The sequence below is a fragment of the Megalobrama amblycephala genome, linkage group LG24, assembly GCF_018812025.1.
Source record: "Megalobrama amblycephala isolate DHTTF-2021 linkage group LG24, ASM1881202v1, whole genome shotgun sequence".
NCBI classification, from domain to species: domain Eukaryota; kingdom Metazoa; phylum Chordata; class Actinopteri; order Cypriniformes; family Xenocyprididae; genus Megalobrama; species Megalobrama amblycephala.
Window position 1 is genome coordinate 1,519,862 of NC_063067.1, and position 23,638 is coordinate 1,543,499.

The 23,638-nt window shown below is 38.1% G+C and overlaps 2 protein-coding genes across 2 annotated transcripts; one reads left to right on the forward strand and one right to left on the reverse strand.

The window, feature by feature from the left end:
- Positions 1-1,532: 1,532 nt before the first annotated feature.
- Positions 1,533-6,305, reverse strand: prelid1b (PRELI domain containing 1b). The gene is made up of 6 exons (XM_048177891.1): positions 6,189-6,305; positions 5,386-5,493; positions 2,659-2,884; positions 2,332-2,445; positions 2,033-2,111; positions 1,533-1,880 (listed from the first exon to the last, which is right to left on the reverse strand). The coding sequence occupies exons 2-6, from the start codon at positions 5,475-5,477 to the stop codon at positions 1,789-1,791; spliced, it is 603 nt and encodes a 200-aa protein (XP_048033848.1). The 5' UTR covers positions 5,478-5,493; positions 6,189-6,305; the 3' UTR covers positions 1,533-1,788.
- A 1,398-nt stretch (positions 6,306-7,703) lies between these two features.
- LOC125260715 (atrial natriuretic peptide receptor 1-like) lies at positions 7,704-23,055 on the forward strand. Its single transcript, XM_048179203.1, has 23 exons — positions 7,704-8,301; positions 8,404-8,509; positions 8,784-8,916; positions 11,022-11,154; positions 11,237-11,347; positions 11,439-11,541; positions 12,487-12,632; positions 13,522-13,594; positions 13,678-13,822; positions 14,143-14,229; positions 14,308-14,451; positions 14,528-14,649; positions 14,727-14,865; positions 14,961-15,009; positions 16,170-16,271; positions 16,755-16,874; positions 16,958-17,051; positions 19,246-19,333; positions 19,836-19,975; positions 20,633-20,785; positions 20,977-21,075; positions 21,152-21,243; positions 22,201-23,055. Exons 1-23 carry the CDS (start codon positions 8,167-8,169, stop codon positions 22,396-22,398), a joined length of 2,712 nt encoding a protein of 903 aa, XP_048035160.1. The 5' UTR covers positions 7,704-8,166; the 3' UTR covers positions 22,399-23,055.
- The last annotated feature ends 583 nt before the right edge of the window (positions 23,056-23,638 follow it).

Genomic DNA, 23,638 nt, shown 5'->3' on the forward strand with positions numbered 1-23,638 from the left:
TCTCTAAAAACTAAATGTAAATGTAATTATTCTCAAGAGTTTCGTCATCTGTTTCTTTATTTAAAGAGTCCATATTTCATCTTTTCAAACAAAAGCAAAATTGATACAGTTACAGAACAGTGAAATATTAACTTCCACAACAATATTCCTCATCCTGAAACATTTCCTGACATTTCACACTAAATCAGTGGTTCAGGAATGCGATTACAAACATATCTAAATAGAGCGAAACAAATATTACAACAAAACATAGTTTAATAAGTTAAACAAATTCTCAGAATGATATTGTTCGGTGCTTTCTAGATTGTAATGCATGGTGTTTTTTCCATATTATTACTAGAAACTAATTAAAACATTAGCAGAGTCAGAGGCACAGCTTTAAGTTTATCGCTTTAAACTTGTGACCTGAAATTCAATGAATTATTTCCCATAAAGTGATAAGTGATTTGATAAAATGATCATTATTACAGTATATAAACTATAACCTATAAAGCTTTACTCAGAAACACACACTGCAGCGGGACGGTGTCAGTCGTACACAATTGCAAAGTATCTTTCCCTGAGTTTTCATTTCTAATGAATGAAACTTCTAAACAAACATGGAACATGATTTATGGATCAGCTGCTCTTCATCTGTTCTGATGCACAACGCCAGTCTCTCTTACCTGAGCTTTACATTAAATACGGTCACATCACAGGATGCTTCTGGGTAAGATGTTGTCAAATTTCTCATTGAGTTCTTTATCATTCTTTTTATTTTATATATTACTGTGTTTACTTTTAAATTAGCATAAATTAAAGGCAGCACAATTATTACAATGTATAAATACTTTAAATAATTAAAATAATACTTTTTTTGTGTCGCCGTCATATGGAAGCACATTTCTGCCACATAAGAAAAAAATCATGACATAAAATGTTGAAATTGACATAAATCATATTTAGGAAATGGAAAGTCAAAATTATGACAAATCGAAAATTATGATGTTAAGTCATAATATGACATAAAAAGTCGAAATTGACAGTCAAAATTATGACATAAGTCGATTAAATGTCATAAAAAGCGAAATTGACAAACATTATGATATCAAAGTCATAATTCTGACATAAAAAGCAGAAAATTACATACTAAGTCATATTTAGGAGATGAAAAGTCAAAATTATGACATTAACAATTCGAAATTATGACATAAGCTATATTTCTGACAAATCGAAATTATAAGTCATAATATAAGTCAAAATTGACAAACAGTTGAAATTATGACAAAATTTATAATTATGACAAACAGATGAAATTGGCATACTAAGTCGAAACTTAAAAAGTTGAAGTTGACATAAAAGTTATAATTATGACATAAAAAGTTGAAATTGACATAAAAATCATAATGTCAATTATGTCATAAAAAGACAAAATTGACAAAGTTGAAATTGATACAAAAGTCATAATTATGACAAAAAGTTGATTGTCATAAAAAGTCAAAATTGACAAACAGTAACAAAAATAAAAGTCATAATTATGACAAAAAATCGAAATTGACAAGTCAAAATTTTGATTTTCAGCTTTTTGTGTCATAATTTTGTCTTTGTATGTCATAATTTCGATTTAAGTATGTCATAATTATGTCTTTTAATGTCATAATTAAGTGTTTTTTCTTATTTGGTGTAAATGAGCTTCCGTACAGTCTTGAGAATTGTCATAAAAATAATCACATGAAAATAGGCGTGATTTTCTCGTGACCAGGATATGTTACCCGACAGGTTTCATGAAGTTCACTCTGTTTATATTGATCAGATGTATTGCTGGGGTTTCTGGGCTTTGGAGGCTGAATTCAGGTTCTTGTGTTTCTCCGCAGAATCTCCATGAGATGCGGTCGAAGCGTCTGAATCGAAGGACACACAGAAAACATGATAATACTTACTTTCTGTCACATTTAACACTGATGAACACCAGTGGAAAGAGGAACTAACACTAATATTACTTGATTTAATCTTTCATTTACACACATAAAACATTTATTAATATATTTCTTACTCTGTAGATTTGACAGCGCGTGCTCCAAACCCTTCATAGCTTTCGCCTGATTACTCCTGAATCTGGCCAAACCAAACTCCTACAGGAAGAAGAAGAGACACTATTAACGTTTAATGCTGACAAGAGCCACATTTCACACCAACGGTTCTCTGACACACTAACTTGTGAACGTTCAGGTCAACTTCCAATCTCTAAATATCTTTTCTCTTGCTTGTTTTTTAGTGTTTGGGCCGTTGTTGTTGGTGAAGGCAGAAAGTTGACAGGAAATGTGTCTGCTGATCACACGGCTGATGGTTTACCTGTATCGGTCTGGAAAGGCCGAAGAGTCCTGATGAGATCCAGGCTTCTCTGGTGATCCGTGTCCAGATGGGCCGATCCCGCTCGCCGAGAAACACACAGCGCTCCACCACACGCTGGTAACACACACACACACACACACACACACGTCAGCTTTAAATAAAGCTCAAAATGCCTTTTTGGAGAACATTCACAAACATATGTCTTAAGTAAACAGAAGGAAAACGAGTGTGTAACAGTATATTGGATCAGTGCATTCGTGCATAATTTCTTTTTGACTGAAGAAAGACAGACATGAACATCTCGGATGACATGGACATGTCGTTTACCATAAATGTGGCGTGATTCACGTTCCAGGTCAGCGTGGTGAGGCTTCTGTTTCCGGGGTCGACGACAGAATCCTCGATGATGTAAACCGTACGCGACAGATTCCCCGGGAAGAAGCGCTCCGCCCAGCGAGGCATGCGATTGGTCTTTGTGAAGAGCCGCCGGGACAGGAGGCGGTTGTCTGACGTCACCTCGCGAAAAACGACGTCCTCTGTCAGAACGTGATTACTGAGAGGAACACGGTAAAAACATGGTAAAACAAAATTCACCTGCTGCGGGGGGGATTGCAACATTACAAACTTGGATTTGAAGCAAAACATCAGTGAAAAACGGCTTTAATGAGGGAAAGAACTACAATCCCATGATGCACTGCGAATGACAATCAAATTGAAAACAACTTGGAAATATAAAACTATTGATGTTAATTATGTATGTAGAAATATTTTATATCTTTTATTGCAAATTATGCATAAATATATATTACACATATATATATATACCCAGCAAACACAGAACATTCCCCTATTCCCCTAATGTTAGTATTTGGTTATTATTTTGCAACCATAAAACAATGTTCCCAGAATGCTGCAGGGAGTTATTTTTAAATAAACTAAAATTAACTTGTACAGAATGTTCCCTAGTGGTTATTTTTAGGTCATTTTTTATATCCATGTTGACTAACCTTTAAAATTAACAGTCATTTTGTTTTAACAATCTGTTTATTGAATAATTACATAAAATTAATATAGATTTGAGAGAAAACATTATTTGACGTGCCTGATTGAAGAGATCATGATTTTAATCAAGATCCGGTACCGATTTTAATTATTTTAATTAAGTTTTTGTTTACGGACAGAAGAAAAAGAAGCAAGTCCTGCTAAACTGTACAATTCAGTGGTAAGAAATAAATACTGATAAATACTACTTTAAGTCAAATAATTGTTTGTTCATATTTTAATGTGTATGAATAAATTTCATATTTTAAAAACCATAGATTGTGTTGAAGTCATTGTTATTTGGTGCTGAAGAATCTGGTTACTCTGAGAAATCTAGTAAATCTTACATATAAATGGACAAATTTAATCTTATTTAATCTTCCATATGAACATTAGAATAACGTTCTACAAACCAAAAACTAACATTCTATGTCTATTAAGAAAACTTTCTTGGCTAACCAACAACAAATCTTAAAAAAAGAACGTTCTGGGAACCAAAAACTAACGTACTGGGAATGTTATAATAATGTCAGGGAATGGTAAAATAACGTTAGAATAATGTTCTACAAAGCAAAAACTAACATTTTATTTCTGTTAAGAAAACTTTCCTGGCTAACCAAAATCTAACCTTAAAAAAGAACATTATGGGAGACAAAAACTAACATTCTGGGAACATTAAAATAACATAAGAATAACGTTCTACAAACAAAAAATTAATGTTCTGTTTCCGTTAAAAAAGAATGTTCTGGGAACCAAAAACTAACGTTCTGGGAATATTATAATAACGTTATAATAACATTAGAATAACATTCTACAAACCAAAAACGAATGTTCTTTTTCCATTAAGAGAACTTTCAGAACCAAAAACAAACATTAAAAAAAGAACATTCTGGGAATGTTATAATAATGTTAGTGGAACGGTAAAATAATGTTAAAATAACATTCTACAAACCAAAAATGAAAACTTTCCGAACAAAAAACAAATCTTAAAAAAGAACGTTCTGGCAACCAAAAATTAATGTTCTGGGAATGTTAGAATATGTTAAAATAATGTTATAATAACGTTCTACAAACAAAAAACTAACATTCTATTTTCGTTAAAGGGTTAGTTCACCCAAAAATGAAAATTCTGTCATTACTCACCCTCATGTCGTTCCACACCCGTAAGACCTTCGTTAATCTTCAGAACACAAATTAAGATATTTTTGATGAAATCCAATGGCTCAGTGAGGTCTGCATAGCCAGCAATGACATTTCCTCTCTCAAGATCCATTAATGTACTAAAAACATATTTAAATCAGTTCATGTGAGTACAGTGGTTACATATTAATATTATAAAGTGACGAGAATATTTTTGGTGCGGCAAAAAAACAAAATAACGACTTATATAGTGATGGTCGATTTCAAAACACTGCTTCAGGAAGCTTCGGAGCACAAATGAATCAGTGTATCGAATCAGCGTTTTGGAGGGCCAAAGTCACATGATTTCAGCAGTTTGGCGGTTTGACACGCGATCCGAATCATGATTCGACACAAAAGATTCATAACGCTCCGATGCTTCATGAAGCAGTGTTTTGAAATCGACCATCACTATATAAGTCATTATTTTGTTTTTTTGCCGCACCAAAAATATTCTCGTCGCTTTATAACATTAATATTGAACCACTGTACTCAATCCGAGCCATCGGATTTCATCAAAAATATCTTAATTTGTGTTCTGAAGATGAACGAAGGTCTTACGAGTGTGGAACGACATGAGGGTGAGTAATTAATGACATTATTTTCATTTTTGGGTGAACTAACCCTTTAACAAAACTTTCCTGGCCAACCAACAACTACCCTTAAAAAAGAACGTTCTAGGAACCAAAAATTGTCACTTTCACAAAACAAATCGTTTTGCTTCTCAAGGAAATGTATGATTTAAGAATGTTTAGATATTTGGACTGGAAAACAAGACAAAAATAGTGAGGAAGAACATGATTTTTGGGGGTGACTGTGACGGGGTGTCTGTACCTGTATGGGTTCGGGTATCTCTGCCAGAACGCCGTCGACACCAGCTCCCAAGCGCTCTTGATGTCCGTCTCACTGAAGAAGTGCTTCCCCATCACGAGCCAGCAGAGCCTGAACACAACCAATCATATCACATCATGAGAGCTTCCTCTTTCAGCTTCTGTTTCAGCATTTCTTCCCCAAATAACTGTTACTATGCTTATTAATTATGCTGGTATTTAATGATTATCCTATTCGTAGATCATGATATTTACATGGTACATGTGAAAAAAAATACACTTTTTTTGTAAATGGCAGAAACTATGGTATTTTGGCGGAAAAGTATGGTTACCATGGTGATATTCTCAAAAACGTCTATCAACCGGAAGTTGATTTACCCTCTATAAACAAAGCGGTACCGAATAAAGCCGGATGATCCACCGGGCCACACAGAAGCAGACATTCACAAACACACTGACCCTGAGAATGACCAGAGCCTTTATAGAGCTTATTTGATGATAAAATCATGTTTAACACTATTATCGTTTATCTTCCGTGATCCGCTTTAGCGAAGAAACAACCTACTATCTTATAGCGGAACTTCCTCTCCTTTAAAATTCGATTTAACATTAATTACAGCTCTTAAATTATACATGTTAATCTCTTTGTTAGGTGTATTAAACATTGTTATCAAATAAAGCGTCACGCCATCGGGAGTGCGCGCACACACACACGAGCGAGACAAACAAATGAGCGCGAATAATCCCGAATAAACACGAATACAGACGGTAAAGTAGAAACGAATTTTACTTAGTAAATTCACTCACTGTGATCCTGCAGCTCCGCTTTAAAATCACCGACATCCGCTGCATTTCCGCCCTCTGTGCGCGCGCGCGTGCGCGTGTCCGCGTCAAAAGCAATAAGAGTAAAATTAGCAATTATTATTACTCTTTATATTCACTCTTAGTATTACTCTAAAATTAGCCACACAATTATATATTTATATATAATAATTATAATTTGTAGCTATAGCTGTTGTACATATTTTATATTACATTTTTACATATTTTATATATAATTTTGTATGTATGTAAATTGTATAATATCCAAACTACACATTTCTAGTAATTGTGCAGTTAATTCTCATATTGTATTTTCTGAAAGTTTTGGAATATTTTTCCTCTCTCCAAATTTGTCACTACCAAAACACAATAATAAATAATTTAATAAGAAGGGTCACATTGAGATATTAAGATTTTGTTTACATCTACCTCGTAAATACATTTTTTGATATTTTTAAAAAAAAGGTAAATCAACAACAAGTACAATTTTAACAATATTTCAAGTGTAATTTATGAGATTTGTTGTATTTTGAATCCAATTTTTCTTTGTAAAAGTCATAAAGTTTATCAAACTGATTTCAAAGTGAAGGATTCATTAGTTTGAATAAACATTGAACAAAACACTATAATAACATCTGAGTTGATCATTCAATATACTTTATTTCTGACAAAACATCCATGTTTCGGTCGTGATGCACAGTTTCAGTCGTGACAGTAATGTGTTGGTAGTGACACATCACATGACACAATTTAACTCACATACTAAAACATATTAAAATACTAATGATTTGCATAACTGTACTAAAATTTTGTTTATTTCCCCCAAATAAATGATTATGTGTTCCCTTTGTCACTACAAAAACAATGATGACATGTTTCGGTAGTGACAATTTTAGATATTTTTGAGGGATTCTAATCAGCACATGGTTATCTAACACAGCTCTGAACAGCTGTACATAGAAAACAAACTAAATTGTATCAAATGACTAAAATGAAAACAATGATGTCACTACCGAAACTTCACCACATGTTTCGGTAGTGACAATTTTCAACACTTTTGAGCCGCTCAAAGATGATAATCAGCACATGGTTATCTAGCACAGTTCTGAACAGTTGAACACACACAAAAACTAAATTTAATAGAATAACACCGGGAAAAGTTTGCTTAATTGCAGAAAAAGGTGTTTGTTAGTGACGATCTTAAAGCTCCACACAGATTTTAAGACGTTTGAACACATTTAACTCAGAATGATGATCTATCTGCTGTGAAAGAGAGGCTGTGAAAGGAGGAACACAGGAAATAATAATAATAATCATGTAGAAAACCATGTATCAATCATGTATTTGTTTTTATACCCTGAAAAATAAACTGATGTGATTGATATGATTCTTTAATACAAGTAGCCAAAAAAAAAAATATATATATATATATAAAACACACATGCAAACTTCAATTAAAAGTATAATTAAATGAAAATAAACAAACAAAAAAAATAAAATCAGAGTCAGAGCAACTGATTAACTTATTTCACATAAACGTGAATGCAGAAAATAATTTAGGTGTTCATGTAAAAAATATTTTCAGGTTGCTGCAGATTTTCATTTCAACCACTAGATGGAGACGCGTTTCCACTTTTAAAACTACTCATTCTATCCCGATCCGAGCACTAAAACAATACACACTAAATCACGAACACGCTCGACACATCAAACACACTTTCATTAGAAGCGATTTTAACTATATATAATAAATTATTATTTATAAATAAAGAAATTCAGTCAACTCAAATTACTTTGTGTCGCTTTTAAGAGTCTTATATAGGCTACACACACACAATTTAAGAAACAACTTAAAACTTATTCACATATATATCTGATGATGTTTTACTGACACTAGTAACAGTTCAAACAAACATGTGAATAATATGAAAGTATGTAAATGTGTTTTAATCGTGGTGTCTAAATGAAGGACGCATGTGCAGAAACCCTCATCATCTTCATCCTTCAGTCTGAATCTCATTACAGTCTCACAACCTTCAGAGCAGCAACAGCAGCGGCTGCATCTGTCGACATGAGCAGATCTCTCTACATCTGTGTGGTAAGAGCTCTTTACATTATCTTCAAAAGTAGGGTAGAAGTTTAATATGAGTCACAGATGAGCTGCTGAATAACCTGTGTGTTGTTGTTGTTGTTGTTGCAGATGTGTTTTGTGATGTGTGTGTTTGGATGGCATGATCTAGATAACAGTGAATATGACTGCTGGCCTCTGGACAAACCAGATGAACTCAACATGATCGACTGCGGAGGTGCGACACACACTCACACACACACTCACATACACACACCTGTGCCGAGAAACTTCATAGTTTTATTTAAGTAGAGTCTTAAAATTAGGATTGTAGAATGTTTCTTAAAGCAGACAGGTTTTCTTCTGTAATAAACATTGTTGCATGAATATTGTCACTTAAGTTTTCTGTGATGGGTAGATTTAGGGGAGATAATCCCCATAAAACATGGAAACCTAATGCACGTGTGTGTGTGTGTGTGTGTGTGTGTGTGTGTGTGTGTGTGTGTGTGTAGGTCTAGAGATGGCGTGGGTCCTGCGTCCTCCAGAGAAGGTTCTGAGCGGTGAAGACTTCACTGTTATTTACTCTGTGACCGTCAGAGATGAGTTTTACCAGTGGGCCATCGACAATGACATCTTCATACACCGGTATCATGATCTCATATCTACTGCAACCTGAAAAAAGACAGACAGATGGATAGACAGACGGATAGACAGACAGACAGATGGATAGTCAGACGGATAGACAGACAGACAGATGGATAGACAGACAGACAGACGGATAGACAGACGGATAGACAGGCAGACAGATGGATAGTCAGACGGATAGACAGATGGATAGACAGAGACAGATGGATAGATAGACAGACAGACAGACAGACGGATAGACAGACAGACAGACAGACAGACAGACGGATAGACAGACAGACAGACGGATAGACAGACAGACAGACAGGCAGACAGATGGATAGACAGACGGATAGACAGACAGACGGATAGACAGACAGACAGATGGATAGTCAGATGGATAGACAGACAGACAGATGGATAGTCAGACGGATAGACAGATGGATAGACAGAGAGACAGATGGATAGTCAGACGGATAGACAGATGGATAGACAGAGAGACAGATGGATATTCAGACGGATAGACAGATGGATAGACAGAGAGACAGATGGATAGATAGACAGACAGACAGATGGATAGACAGACGGATAGACAGACAGACAGACGGATAGACAGACAGACAGATGGATAGTCAGACGGATAGACAGACAGACAGACGGATAGACAGACAGACAGATGGATAGACAGACAGACGGATAGACAGACAGACAGATGGATAGATAGACAGACAGACAGGCAGACAGATGGATAGACAGACAGACAGACAGACAGATAGACAGACAGACAGACGGATAGACAGACAGACAGATGGATAGATAGACAGACAGACAGGCAGACAGATGGATAGACAGACGGATAGACAGACAGACGGATAGACAGACAGACAGACGGATAGACAGACAGACAGACAGACAGACGGATAGACAGACAGATGGATAGACAGACAGACAGACAGACAGATGGATAGACAGACAGACAGACGGATAGACAGATGGATAGACAGACAGACAGACAGACAGATGGATAGACAGACAGACAGACGGATAGACAGATGGATAGACAGACAGACAGACAGACAGACGGATAGACAGACATACAGATGGATAGACAGACATACAGATGGATAGACAGACAGACAGATGGATAGACAGACAGAAAGATGGATAGACAGACAGATGGATAGACAGACAGATGGATAGACAGACAGACGGATAGACAGACAGGCAGACGGATAGACAGATAGACAGACAGACAGAAAGATGGATGACAGATGGATAGACAGGCAGATGGATAGACAGACAGGCAGATGGATAGATAGACAGACAGACAGACAGGCAGATGGATAGACAGACAGACAGATGGATAGACAGACAGGCAGATGGATAGATAGACAGACAGACAGACAGGCAGATGGATAGACAGACAGACAGATGGATAGACAGACAGACAGATGGATAGACAGACAGAAAGATGGATAGACAGACAGATGGATAGACAGACAGGCAGATGGATAGATAGACAGACAGACAGACAGGCAGATGGATAGACAGACAGACAGACAGATGGATAGACAGACAGACAGATGGATAGACAGACAGGCAGATGGATAGACAGACAGACAGACAGACAGGCAGATGGATAGACAGGCAGATGGATAGACAGACAGAAAGATGGATAGACAGACAGATGGATAGACAGACAGGCAGATGGATAGATAGACAGACAGACAGACAGGCAGATGGATAGACAGACAGACAGATGGATAGACAGACAGACAGATGGATAGACAGACAGACAGAAAGATTGATAGACAGACAGAAAGATGGATAGACAGATGGATAGACAGGCAGATGGATAGACAGACAGAAAGATGGATAGACAGACAGATGGATAGACAGACAGACAGATGGATAGACAGACAGGCAGATGGATAGACAGACAGACAGATGGATAGACAGACAGACAGATGGATAGACAGACAGGCAGATGGATAGACAGACAGACAGACAGATGGACAGACAGGCAGATAGATAGATAGATAGATAGATAGATAGATAGATAGATAGATAGATAGTGTGTCCTGGTTGATACAGTGTTGATGGAGTGTTCATCTGTTCTCCATCAGGTCCATCACAGATCCAGCTGAAGCTCGGCGCTTCTGTGAGCAGCACGAATGTCCCACTAACTGGAAGGATGCAAACGGAGAAAACTGCTGCATCCATCATGCCAACATCCACTCCTGCCCCATGGGATACATGGTACAAAATGTAAAAATAAAGCTGCTGAATAAAAAGCCACTGAAGGAAGCTCACCGACATTGTGTTTGTGTTCGTTCTGTAGAAACAAGCTGAGGAGCGAATCTGCGGCCCCTGGATCCCCGACGACGGCCGTATATTCACTCACACCATCTCCACTTCTGGAACAATGACCCAGACCAACTGGAGCGCCAAGGTCCTCCACAGACACACACACACACACACACACACACACACACACCCACCCATTTGGTACTTCATGTCAGTGTTGTGATCTCTGTGTTCAGGTGGTTCTGTTTCACGAGGGATTGACGTCCCTGATCGCTCACATCCGTGTGGGAAACATGCAGGTCGCACTGGAGGCCAAGAGCACCGTCCTGCCCGCTATCAGTACTGTATCTGTGTGTGTGTGTGTGTGTGTGTGTGTGTGTACACAAAATGTGAATCCGCACAACTGTTTTCAACATTGATAATAATCAGAAATGTTTCTTGAGCAGCAAATCAGCATATTAGAATGATTTCTGAAGGATCATGTGACCCTGAAGACTGGAGTAATGATGCTGAAAATTCAGCTTTGATCACAGAAATAAATTACACTTTACTATATATTCACATAGAAAACAGATGTTTTCAATTGGAAAAATATTTCACTATTTTTACTGTATTTTTGATCAAATAAATACAGCTTTGGTGAGCAGAAGAGACCTTTTGAACATTAGTGTATATAATAAAATCATTTTTCAAAAATATTAAAAGGTTAGTTTACCCTGAAATGAAAATTATCCATGATTTACTCAACCTCAAGCCATCATAGGTGCATATGACTATCTTCTTTAAGTCAAACACAATTAAAGTTATATTAATAAATATCCTGGCTCTTCCAAGCTTTATAATGGCAGTGAATGGAGGTCGAGATTTTGAAGCCCAAAAAAGCGCATCCGTCCATCATAAAAGTAATCCACGCTAGTGATTATAGTCTATAAAGTTATAAATATAGATATTTTTCTTTCAAAAATGCATCACTTTGTTTCAGAAGGCCTTTATTAACTGCCTGGAGTCGTGTGGATTACTTTTATGATGGATGGATGTGCTTTTTTGGGCTTCAAAATCTCGGCCCCCATTCACTCCCATTATAAAGCTTGGAAGAGCCAGTAGATTTTTAATATAACTCTGATTGTGTTCGTCTGAAAGAAGATACTCATATACACCTAGGATGGCTTGAGGGTGAGTGAATCATGGGATAATTTTCATGCCTTTAATAACCAAACTGTTAATGAATAATTAATTTAACATCGAAACACTGGCATTATTCAAACACAGTTTGTGTGTTTTCAGTGTGTGGTGACGGTGTGTGTGAGGAGGAGGAGAGCTGCTCCACGTGTCCCGCCGACTGTGGCGACTGTCCTCTCAGTTCTGCTGTACGAGCCGCTATCGCCCTCACTGTCACCTTCGTCATCATCAGCTTCATCACCAGTGCCATGGTGAGCGTGTTAACAATGAGATTATGTGGTTTTTATAATCAATTAACACTGATTTTGTCATTTTTTACAAGATGGACAAAATTTGTCACCAAAAAAGTTTAACCAAAATTTTGGTTATACCGAATGACGATATTTTCAAACAATACTAACAGGCTGATATCTAGCAAAAGGACAATTAAACAATTTATATTTAATACAAGTTTTTAAAATATTACAACATTTCCGATTTAACGGTCACCAAATGACCTGATGTTTCGGGACATGCGTATGAACGAGTAAAACATGAATTTATCAAATAGTTAAGAGAGAGTTAGTTACTTTGCTTCATGACCATGTGGTCCTTTGCATATGTCTGAATGATGTCACATCCTGTCACATGATATTGGCCGCGTGGCTTGATCCAAAATGGTCTCTTTATATTGGTTACTCCGAATGACATCAATAAAATTTATTTTTCTTTCTCATAACAAAGCAACGATTTCTACACATAATTTTAACACCATTTTGCACTATGTTGATATATGATGTTATAAAATCATGCCAGAATAAAAAATATATACATTTATTACATTTTAAGATAGTTTATTCACAAATGAACGGTTGGACGGTTAAACCGAATGACCTTTTAACACTTCAAAATCTTTAAAATACCTTTATATGAAGCAAAATATAATTAAAACCTTTTGGATTCAATAAAAAAGATCTTGTTGTACTACCTTACATACTTTGGATGTCATATCTGTGTTTTTTATTATTATTAAGGCCTTTGGACAACAAAAAAAAAAGACCTGTCGCGTCTTTGACCCACATATATATAAGGGAATTTTATATATGCATTGAATCATTTACTATTAGTATGATGATGATGATGATGTTTGTGTGTTTGCAGTGGTTTAAATATCAGAAACAGAAACTCTTCTGGGATGAGAGCTGGATCATCGACTTCAGTCAGATTAAACAAGGTGAGCGAGAACCCGTGTGTGTGTGTGTGTGTGTGTGTGTGTTTGTTTGTGTTTCAGTGTCTAATGTGTGTGTGTGTGTTCAGATTACATTGCTCGGGCGACCATGGGCAGCATCATGAGCGTCCCAGCGGCGCACAGCGACTCTAACGCCAGCTGTGTGACGGGCCTGAGCTCCTACACGGGCGCCGCCACGACACGCAAACAACTCTACACACAGACCGGCATCTAGTGAGTACAAACATTGTTTTGAGAGATTTGAGAGAAGTCTCTTCTGCTCAACAGAGCTGAATTTATTTGATCAAAAATGCAGTAAAAATAGTGAAATATTTTTACAATTTAAAACAGCTGTTTTCTATGTGAATATATAGTAGAATATAATTTATTTCTGTGATCAAAGCTGAATTTTCAGCATCATTACTCCAGTCTTCAGTGTCACATGATCCTTCAGAAATCATTCTGATATGATGATTTGATGCTCAAGAAACATTTATGATTATGTTGAAAACATTTAAAATATATAATGTTATTAATTCTCTTCATCTTTTCAGTGACGGACGAACTGTTGCCATCAAGAAAATAAAAACGAAATCTTTTTCCCTCTCGAAGACGATTCGCCAAGAGGTGAAGCAAGTCAGGTGAGAATGACACGAACACGACATCATTGTCCATCTCGTGATCATCAGTACGATCCAGCTGTTTGTGTTTGTTTTCAGGGAACTGGACCATCCGAACCTCTGTAAGTTCTTTGGAGGTTGTGTGGAGGTTCCCAACGTCGCCATAATAACAGAGTACTGCCCTAAAGGAAGCCTGAACGACGTCCTGCTGAACGACGAGATTCCCTTAAACTGGGGCTTCAGGTTCATATACACACACACACACACTCTTGCACACGTACACACACTCAAGTAATTACAAGTTTGTGTGTGTTTGCAGGTTCTCCTTCGCTACAGACATCGCCCGTGGGATGTCGTATCTGCATCAGTTTAAGATCTGCCACGGACGACTGAAGTCCGCCAACTGCGTGATCGACGACCGCTGGGTGTGTAAGATCACAGGTATGGCGAGAGCATCTCTGTCACACAACTCAAACACACCTGCGCTGTCAGTAACTCACTGTCTGTGGTCTGAGCAGATTACTGTCTGTGGGTTTTCCGGCGCGAGGACTGCGCGGAGCCGCTCAGCACGTACCAGCAGAGACTGAAGGAGGTTTACACGCCGCCTGAAGCCCAGAGCGGCAGCCAGGAGCCCACGCTGGCCGGAGACGTGTTCAGGTGCACACGCTAACAACACGCATCTTCCTTTAAATGGGGCTTCAGGTTCACAAACACACAATATCATAACGATTATCATTGATTTTCATTTGCAGCTATTCAATCATCTTATTGGAGATTGCGACCCGGAACGATCCAGTGCCGGTGAGCATGTGTGTAAACGTCTGTTGTGATTATTGATTGATTGTCAATTTCTGCACACTAATGAATGCTTTCATCATAACTAACAGTGCAAACACAATGTAACTAAGAGATTCTTTGAATAAAATGGGAGTTTCGAGTCCAGAACTGATAAACTCACTGTGTTTGATTGACAGCTCCAGTGATTGTAAAGGGAGCGTTCTTTGAACGCTTTCTATATATAATTTAATCAGTTTGAATAACAGATTATTTTCATCCTTATCCAAGTTGACTATTTATGAATGATTATATATCAGATCAGGCATTAGAATTAACAGTTACTTACATGTTGTTGCATTACTGTCGAGTCCATATCGTAAAAGTCTGATAATGCCGAAATGTGATTGATTTACTAAAGAATCCACAGTGAAATGTACCGAATACAAATAAATAAAGCTCAACTGAGACATTCACATTGTTTAAAATAACCATATTCCTAGCATTAGGATCCTTTAAAAGGATCCTGTATCCTGATCAAGTCTCCTAACCTGTCAAAAGCTCAAGGAAAATGACCCCTTTAAAACATCCTCCTTATTATAAACGAAGCATTTAATTAATCAAGCTCCAAAAACAGCTTGTTTTGATATTGCAGGTTCTGTGACATGGGGCAAATACATTTGCATATTCACGCCTCCAGAGCAACACATCCAATAGTTATACATCATCACACCACAGGCCCCACCCACTGGCGCTCAGTCGCTTAACAGCTGACATTTGCCTTTATTGGATGTGAGTGTCACGTCAAAAGGAAATAGAAGCCATTATAATGACTGATGCTGTCTACACTGGCGTTCCAGAGCGCGTCGGAGGATTATGTTTGTTCGGAGCATTTTATTTTGTAAATGAGGCACAGTGTATTGGAGAGTTCGCAAAGAAACTTTTGTTGACAGATGAAGCAGCAAACTGTATCGGATCTGAGCTGTGAGTGGGCGTTGATACTGTTTCCTATTCATTGACGTTAGCCAATCATAACAGTGGGTGTTTACTGACACGCCTTAAAGGAGCCGCGCCTTAAAAACAGATCATTTCAGACAGAGCTTAGAATGATGGTTTAAAATAATAGTTTTTCCACTTATATATTATATATATATATAAAACATGGAAAACCAATGTGTGTGTGTCAGGTGGAGGACGGCTCTCTGGAGTGTGCCTGGTGTCCTCCGCTGCCGGAGCTGATTTCGGGAAAAGCCGACAGCACCTGCCCCTGCCCTGCTGAATACGCTGAGGTGTGTGAACCGCCAAAATCTGTACTAGTCTCATGAAAACATTCAAACCAAAAGAAAAAATATATTACTTAAAGAAAATAAAGTCTGTTTTAGAACTGATTGAGATAATTTTTTTAAACGGCTTCTGGAATAAGAACAAATGTAGGGCGGGGCTTGATTTTGTCTGTGGAGAATTGATTGGATGGTTGTTGTTTGCTATTGGTGGATCTCATGTGAGTGACAGGTTGCCCTGCCCTCGTGCCAGTAAACACATCATCAGAGAAACATTGCAACAACTTTTTTTATCTAAAGTGATTTACCTTGCAATTCAACAACTGTACATGCCTTGAATGCAATTTACTTGCACTTTCTACTGCAAATTGTCATTACAGTAATGTGGGGAGAAAAAAAATTCCCAGTTCTTTCAGCCATATGAACTTTCCTCTTATTTTTACCATGTATCTCTCTGGTTCTCTTCCTTTCATCCTGTTTTCATGCTATCAGCTGATTCGTCGATGCCGTGCTCATAACCCCACCCACCGGCCCACCTTTGAGCAGATCCGCAAGTTTGTCAACAAAATTAACCCGCACAAAGTCAGTCCTGTAGACATGATGATGGAGCTGGTCAGTCCAACACACACACACACACACACACACCGGAGGTTTTTTGTTGGATTTTGTTGATTTTGTTGGATTTTGTTTTGTAGATGGAGAAGTACAGTAAACATCTGGAGGTTCTGGTCGGCGAACGGACACAAGATCTGATGCTGGAGAAACAGAAGACCGACAGACTGCTTTACAGTAAACGAACACTAATGTTACACAACACACATCTAATACTAATGACGTGACAATTCATTGACCTGAACGTAAAAAATAAATCGAGTCAAGTCATTTCACTTTTATTTGTATAGTGCTGTTACGACTCCAAATGTAAAGGCAATTCATCAATTCAAGTTAATTAAATTTCAGCTGTAACACCGTGTAATAACCAGACGCTATGCAATAATTATTCTAGCGACAAGCAGTTTGTCTGTCCACATCAGATGCGATGCAACTACAAGACACAACAAAATCAATCCAAAATCACAGCCAATCAGAAGTGTGTGTGGGCGGAGTCTCTCTGTAAGTGCACTGCACTCGCAACCAAATCGATCCAAAATCACAGCCAATCAGAAGTGTGTGTGGGCGGAGTCTCTCTGCAAGTGCACTGCACTCGCAACCAAATCGATCCAAAATCACAGCCAATCAGAAGAGCTTGTGGGCGGAGTCTCTCTGCAAGTGCACTGCACTCGCAACCAAATCGATCCAAAATCACAGCCAATCAGAAGTGTGTGTGGGCGGAGTCTCTCTGCAAGTGCACTGCACTCGCAACTAAATTGATCCAAAATCATAGCCAATCAGAAGAGCTTGTGGGCGGAGTCTCTCTGCAAGTGCACTGCACTCGCAACTAAATTGATCCAAAATCATAGCCAATCAGAAGAGCTTGTGGGCGGAGTCTCTCTGCAAGTGCACTGCACTCGCAACCTAAATCGATCCAAAATCACAGCCAATCAGAAGAGTGTGTGGGCGGAGTCTCTCTGCAAGTGCACTGCACTTCGCCAACCAAATCGATCCAAAATCACAGCCAATCAGAAGAAGAGCTTGTGGGCGGAGTCTCTCTGCAAGTGCACTGCACTCGCAACCAAATTCGATCCAAAATCATAGCCAATCAGAAGAGCTTGTGGGCGGAGTCTCTCTGCAAGTGCACTGCACTCGCAACCAAATCGATCCAAAATCACAGCCAATCAGAAGTGTGTGTGGGCGGAGTCTCTCTGCAAGTGCACTGCACTCGCAACCAAATCGATCCAAAATCACAGCCAATCAGAAGTGTGTGTGGGCGGAGTCTCTCTGCAAGTGCACTGCACTCGCAACCAAATCGATCCAAAATCACAGCCAATCAGAAGAGCTTGTGGGCGGAGTCTCTCTGCAAGTGCACTGCACTCGCAACCAAATCGATCCAAAATCACAGCCAATCAGAAGTGCTGTGTGGGCGGAGTCTCTCTGCAAGCGCACTGCACTCGCAACCAAATCGATCCAAAATCACAGCCAATCAGAAGTGTGTGTGGGCGGAGTCTCTCTGCAAGTGCACTGCACTCGCAACCAAATCGATCCAAAATCACAGCCAATCAGAAGTGTGTGTGGGCGGAGTCTCTCTGCAAGTGCACTGCACTCGCAACCAAATCGATCCAAAATCACAGCCAATCAGAAGAGCTTGTGGGCGGAGTCTCTCTGCAAGTGCACTGCACTCGCAACCAAATCGATCCAAAATCACAGCCAATCAGAAGTGTGTGTGGGCGGAGTCTCTCTGCAAGCGCACTGCACTCGCAACCAAATCGATCCAAAATCACAGCCAATCAGAAGAGCTTGTGGGCGGAGTCTCTCTGCAAGTGCACTGCACTTGCCACCAAATCGATCAAAAATCATAGCCAATCAGAAGAGCTTGTGGGCGGAGTCTCTCTGCAAGTGCACTGCACTCGCAACCAAATCGATCCAAAATCACAGCCAATCAGAAGAGTGTGTGGGCGGAGTCTCTCTGTAAGTGCACTGCACTCGCAACCAAATCGATCCAAAATCACAGCCAATCAGAAGAGCTTGTGGGCGGAGTCTCTCTGCAAGTGCACTGCACTCGCAACCAAATCGATCCAAAATCACAGCCAATCAGAAGAGCTTGTGGGCGGAGTCTCTCTGCAAGTGCACTGCACTCGCAACTAAATCGATCCAAAATCATAGCCAATCAGAAGATAGTGTAGTCTCTCTGCAAGCGCACTGCACTCACAATCAAAGTGTCAGCGCAGTTAAATTGATAATATTACTGAATATTAATTGTCTTTAAACCCTGATCCTAATCCTAAAACTTTACAGTATTGTAACGCCAGTGAGATGATAAGTGTTTCAGTGATGTGTGTCAGTGTGTTTGTGAGTTTTACAGCAGGTGTGTGTTTGTGTGTTTCAGGTATGCTGCCTAAACAGGTAGCTGATGACCTGCGACAGGGAAAACCGATGCAAGCCCAGAGTTACGTCAGCGCCACCGTGTTCTTCAGGTAAATGTGCACACACACAAACACACTTGTTACAACATTTATTAGTCTTTGCTAACATTTATTAATAAAAATACAACTGTTCATTTTTAGTTTGTTAGCTCAGGTCCTCTAAATAGTATTAACAGATAAAACTTTTCATTTTAGTAATGTTAACTTAACTAATGCATTAACTAACATTTAATGTAATCTTATTGTAAAGTGTTACCACTTCTTTTTCATCAAACTTGACAAAAACTGTGTATTAAAACGGTGACTAAATTATATATAGAAAGCGATCAAAGAACGCTCCCTTTACAATCGCTGGAGCTGTCAATCAAACAGAGCCAGTTTATCAGTGACTGAGTTCTGGACTCGCACCAAAACTCCCGTTTTATTCCACAAATCTCTTACTTACATCACATTTGCACTGTTACGATGAAAGCATTTGTTAGTGTGCAGAAATTGAGTTAACTCAAACTCTGTTTCCGCTGTATCTTTGTGTGTCTTCCCTTCATTTTCTCAGTGATATTGTGGGATTCACTCAGTTGTCCAGCACTAGCACTCCTTACCAGGTGGTCGACTTCCTTAACAAACTCTACACCACCTTCGACGAGATCATCGACAACTACGACGTTTATAAAGTGGAAACCATCGGCGATGCATGTATGTCACTTAACAAATTACACCAAACTGAAATTAAAATAGATAAATAGAACCGTACAATTGTGCTTCATCTTTCTTTAGTGTGTAATGTTGCTATTTAAGCATGAAAAAGGCGGGAGTTATTCTCTATATCAATGTCAGTGTTTCTGAACTTCCTGAAACGCCTCCATCTTGCGTTTTTTTTTCACGATATTCCTCATTTAAATAATTAATATGCAGAATAAAGGGGCGGGGCCTGGTTGAGTTAGTTAGTAGTGTGTTGAAACTGGCGGTTATGGTAAGGGGCGGGACATTTCCCAAACACCAATCACAACACACTGCTCCAGCCGACCAATCAGAGCACATTGTGCTTTTTTCAGAAGGAGGGGCTTCATAGAGACAGGAACTAAACAGAGCGTTACTGACAGACTGGGAAGAGAGGACAGTTCACCCTTACTTACCTTTGTGTCATTCCAAACCTACGTGACTTTCTTTCTTTTAGTGGAACATAAAAGATACTTTGAAAAATGTCTTTTTGTCCATACAATAAAGGTCAATGTGACAGTAAATGATCATTTTAAGTAGTTCAAAGTAGTTAATACCTTCTTTAACATAAGTGTAAATAAATATAATTTATGAAGGTTTGTTAATTGATATTTGTGATTTTGTGTAATGCAGATATGGTGGTGTCCGGTGTCCCGATGGAGAACGGGATTCTGCACGCATCTGAGATCGCCAGCATGGCTCTGGACCTGGTGTCCGTCTGCAAGACCTTCAGAATCCCCCACAGACCACAAACCCAACTCCAGATCCGCGCTGGAATACACTCAGGTCCACATTAAAGTCACTATGAACATCTACAAATTTACACTTAAATTCAAAATATTTTCTAAAAACTATAATAGTATCTGAATCATGCCAAAATTACTCTGCTGTGACGTCAGTGATCAGTCGTTGGTTGTGAGAGATCTTTGTGTGGTTCCAGTCTGGTTTTATCTGTATCTTTCTGATGGCATCTTCAGGTCCAGTAGTAGCAGGAGTTGTGGGAACTAAGATGCCGAGATATTGTCTGTTTGGAGACACGGTGAACACTGCGTCCCGCATGGAGTCGACCAGCGAAGGTAAGAAAAGCATCTCTGTAGTGTGTTTTAGAGTGCTGTTTCCTCGTCATGGTTTAATGGATGGTTTTGTGTGTAGCGCTGAAGATCCAGTGCAGCTCCAGTGCGTTTTACCTGCTGGAGGAGATCGGCGGATACGTGCTCACCTGCAGAGGTGTGTTACAGGTGAAGGTGAGACACGCTCCTGTTCTGATGCTTACAGCCACGCAATCATAATCAGAATTTAGTAAGCTTTTCTAAATACTGTAATAGTTAAGCATTCAATTTTGTTGGGAAAATACGAAGCCCCGCATATGACATGCAAGAAAAAAAAGTAAATCGGGCGTTGACACGATTTTCTGTGAAGCTGCTTTGAAGTATTGCATTGTAAACATTGTATTTAAAACACTGAAAGATTGTATTCAAAATGTAACATTTATTTGAAATACTGTAAACCTTGTAACACTTGTATTTGAAACATGTTACAATATTTCAAATACAATGTTGCAATGTTTACAGTGTTTCAAATGTTTACAATGTCAATGTTTTAAATACAATGTTAGTGTTTCAAATACAATGTTACAATGTTTACAATCCAGTGTTACAATGTTTCAAATACAATGTTACAATGTTCACAGTGTTGCAAATTCAATGTTACAATGATTTAAATACGTTACAATGTTTACAATCCAGTGTTACAATGTTTACAATTCAGTGTTACAATGTTTCAAATACGTTACAATGTTTACTGTGTTGCAAATTCAATGTTACAATGATTTAAATACGTTACAATGTTTACAATCCAGTGTTACAATGTTTACAATTCAGTGTTACAATGTTTCAAATACGTTACAATGTTTACTGTGTTGCAAATTCAATGTTACAATGATTTAAATACGTTACAATGTTTACAATCCAGTGTTACAATGTTTACAATTCAGTGTTACAATGTTTCAAATACGTTACAATGTTTACTGTGTTGCAAATTAAATGTTACAATGATTTAAATACAGTGTTACAGTTCTTCAAATACAATGTTTACAATTCAGTGTAACAATGTTTCAAATACATTGTTAAAAACTGAAACATTGTAAACATTGTGTATTGTGAAAAGCGCTATACAAATAAACTTGACTTGTGTTTTCTCAGGGTAAAGGTGACATGGTGACTTACTGGCTGGAAGAGAAACATTCTTCAGCTCCCAATAAAGATGCCAAGAAACCCTTGATGCTGCAGGAGTGCGAGGGACCCGTGAGCGCCCCAGAGAACCAGAAAGAGGATTTTTCCAGTATCCCAGGAGTCCTCAGCAGCTCTGACAGCACTGACCTCCTGTGTGACGCAGACTGACACACACACACACACACGCATGAACACACTTCTGTACTTCAACAGCAGGAAGTCTGTCCTCAGAAGAAAAGGCTCTAAATAGAATCATAAAGGGTTCTGTCAGGCACATATAGAACATTTTATGGGTTCCCCATCATGGCATCATTATATGGATTTAGTTTTAATTAATTTATTTTGATTTATGTTTCATTTTAATTAAATTTCAAGAATTAAGCAGCTCTGAACATACTTTATCACTAGAAAAAATTGAAATAACTGGTTAAACATGAAAGTGTTATGCAATCATTTAAGACATTCTCCATATATTGAACCTTTTTGGCATAAAGTGTTCTTCAAAATTGAGTCAAGAACCCTAGAGTTTTGTTTCTACGAGTAAATATAGAGTTAGAGGTTTGTGTCCTGCTTGATCATTAATGACCACAGTAAAATACTTCAACATCACAGTGAACTGTAGTTTAGCTGATGTTTATTATTGGTTAGAAAAACTGACTTAACTGACCATAACTGTAATCGCTTTTCTTCTGTATGTTCTCCTCGTTTGATCATTCAGTGTTTGTAGCATCAGAACAATGGAGAAAGATCCAATAATAGTAAATAGTGAAGTACTGGTAATATATATTTATTTATAAAAAATAAAAATAAAAAAACACAAATGCATATATAATGATGGTGATATTTTATTTTATGAAACTCAGTTTGAGGTCAGTAAGATTTTTTTTTTTTTTTTAAAGAAAGTAATACTTTTATTCAGAATAAAGAATGCATTAAAGGGTTAGTTCACTCAAAAATGAAAATAATGTCATTAATTACTCACCCTCATGTCAGCTTCGTTCATCTTCAGAACACAAATTAAGATATTTTTGATGAAATCCAATGGCTCAGTGAGGCCTGCATAGCCAGCAATGACATTTCCTCTCTCAAGATCCATTAATGTACTAAAAACATATTTAAATCAGTTCATGTGAGTACAGTGGTTCAATATTAATATTATAAAGCCACGAGAATACTTTGTGTGCCAAAAATAACAAAATAGCGACTTTATTCAAGAATATCTAGTGATGGGCAATTTCAAAACTCTGCTTCATGAAGCTTATGAATCTTTTGTTTCTAATCGGTGGTTCGGAGCGCCAAAATCACGTGAACTATTGAAGTTTCAAAACACTTATGATGTAACGAATCGTGATTTTGACGCTCTGAACCACTGATTTGAAACAAAAGATTTGTAAAGCTTCATGAAGCA

What these genes read in the sequence shown, in the direction of transcription:
- prelid1b (XM_048177891.1), bottom strand. Translation starts at nt 5,477, where the DNA reads ATGGGGAAGCACTTCTTCAGTGAGACGGACATCAAGAGCGCTTGGGAG. An exon ending in GCCTTTCCAGACCGATACAG is followed by an intron (nt 2,112 to 2,331) that starts GTAAACCATCAG and finishes TTCTTCCTGTAG; the next exon opens with GAGTTTGGTTTGGCCAGATT. An exon ending in CGCGCTGTCAAATCTACAGA is followed by an intron (nt 1,881 to 2,032) that starts GTAAGAAATATA and finishes CCTTCGATTCAG; the next exon opens with ACGCTTCGACCGCATCTCAT.
- LOC125260715 (XM_048179203.1), top strand. Translation starts at nt 8,167, where the DNA reads ATGAAGGACGCATGTGCAGAAACCCTCATCATCTTCATCCTTCAGTCT. An exon ending in CAAGAGGTGAAGCAAGTCAG is followed by an intron (nt 14,230 to 14,307) that starts GTGAGAATGACA and finishes GTTTGTTTTCAG; the next exon opens with GGAACTGGACCATCCGAACC. An exon ending in GACCGACAGACTGCTTTACA is followed by an intron (nt 17,052 to 19,245) that starts GTAAACGAACAC and finishes TGTGTGTTTCAG; the next exon opens with GTATGCTGCCTAAACAGGTA.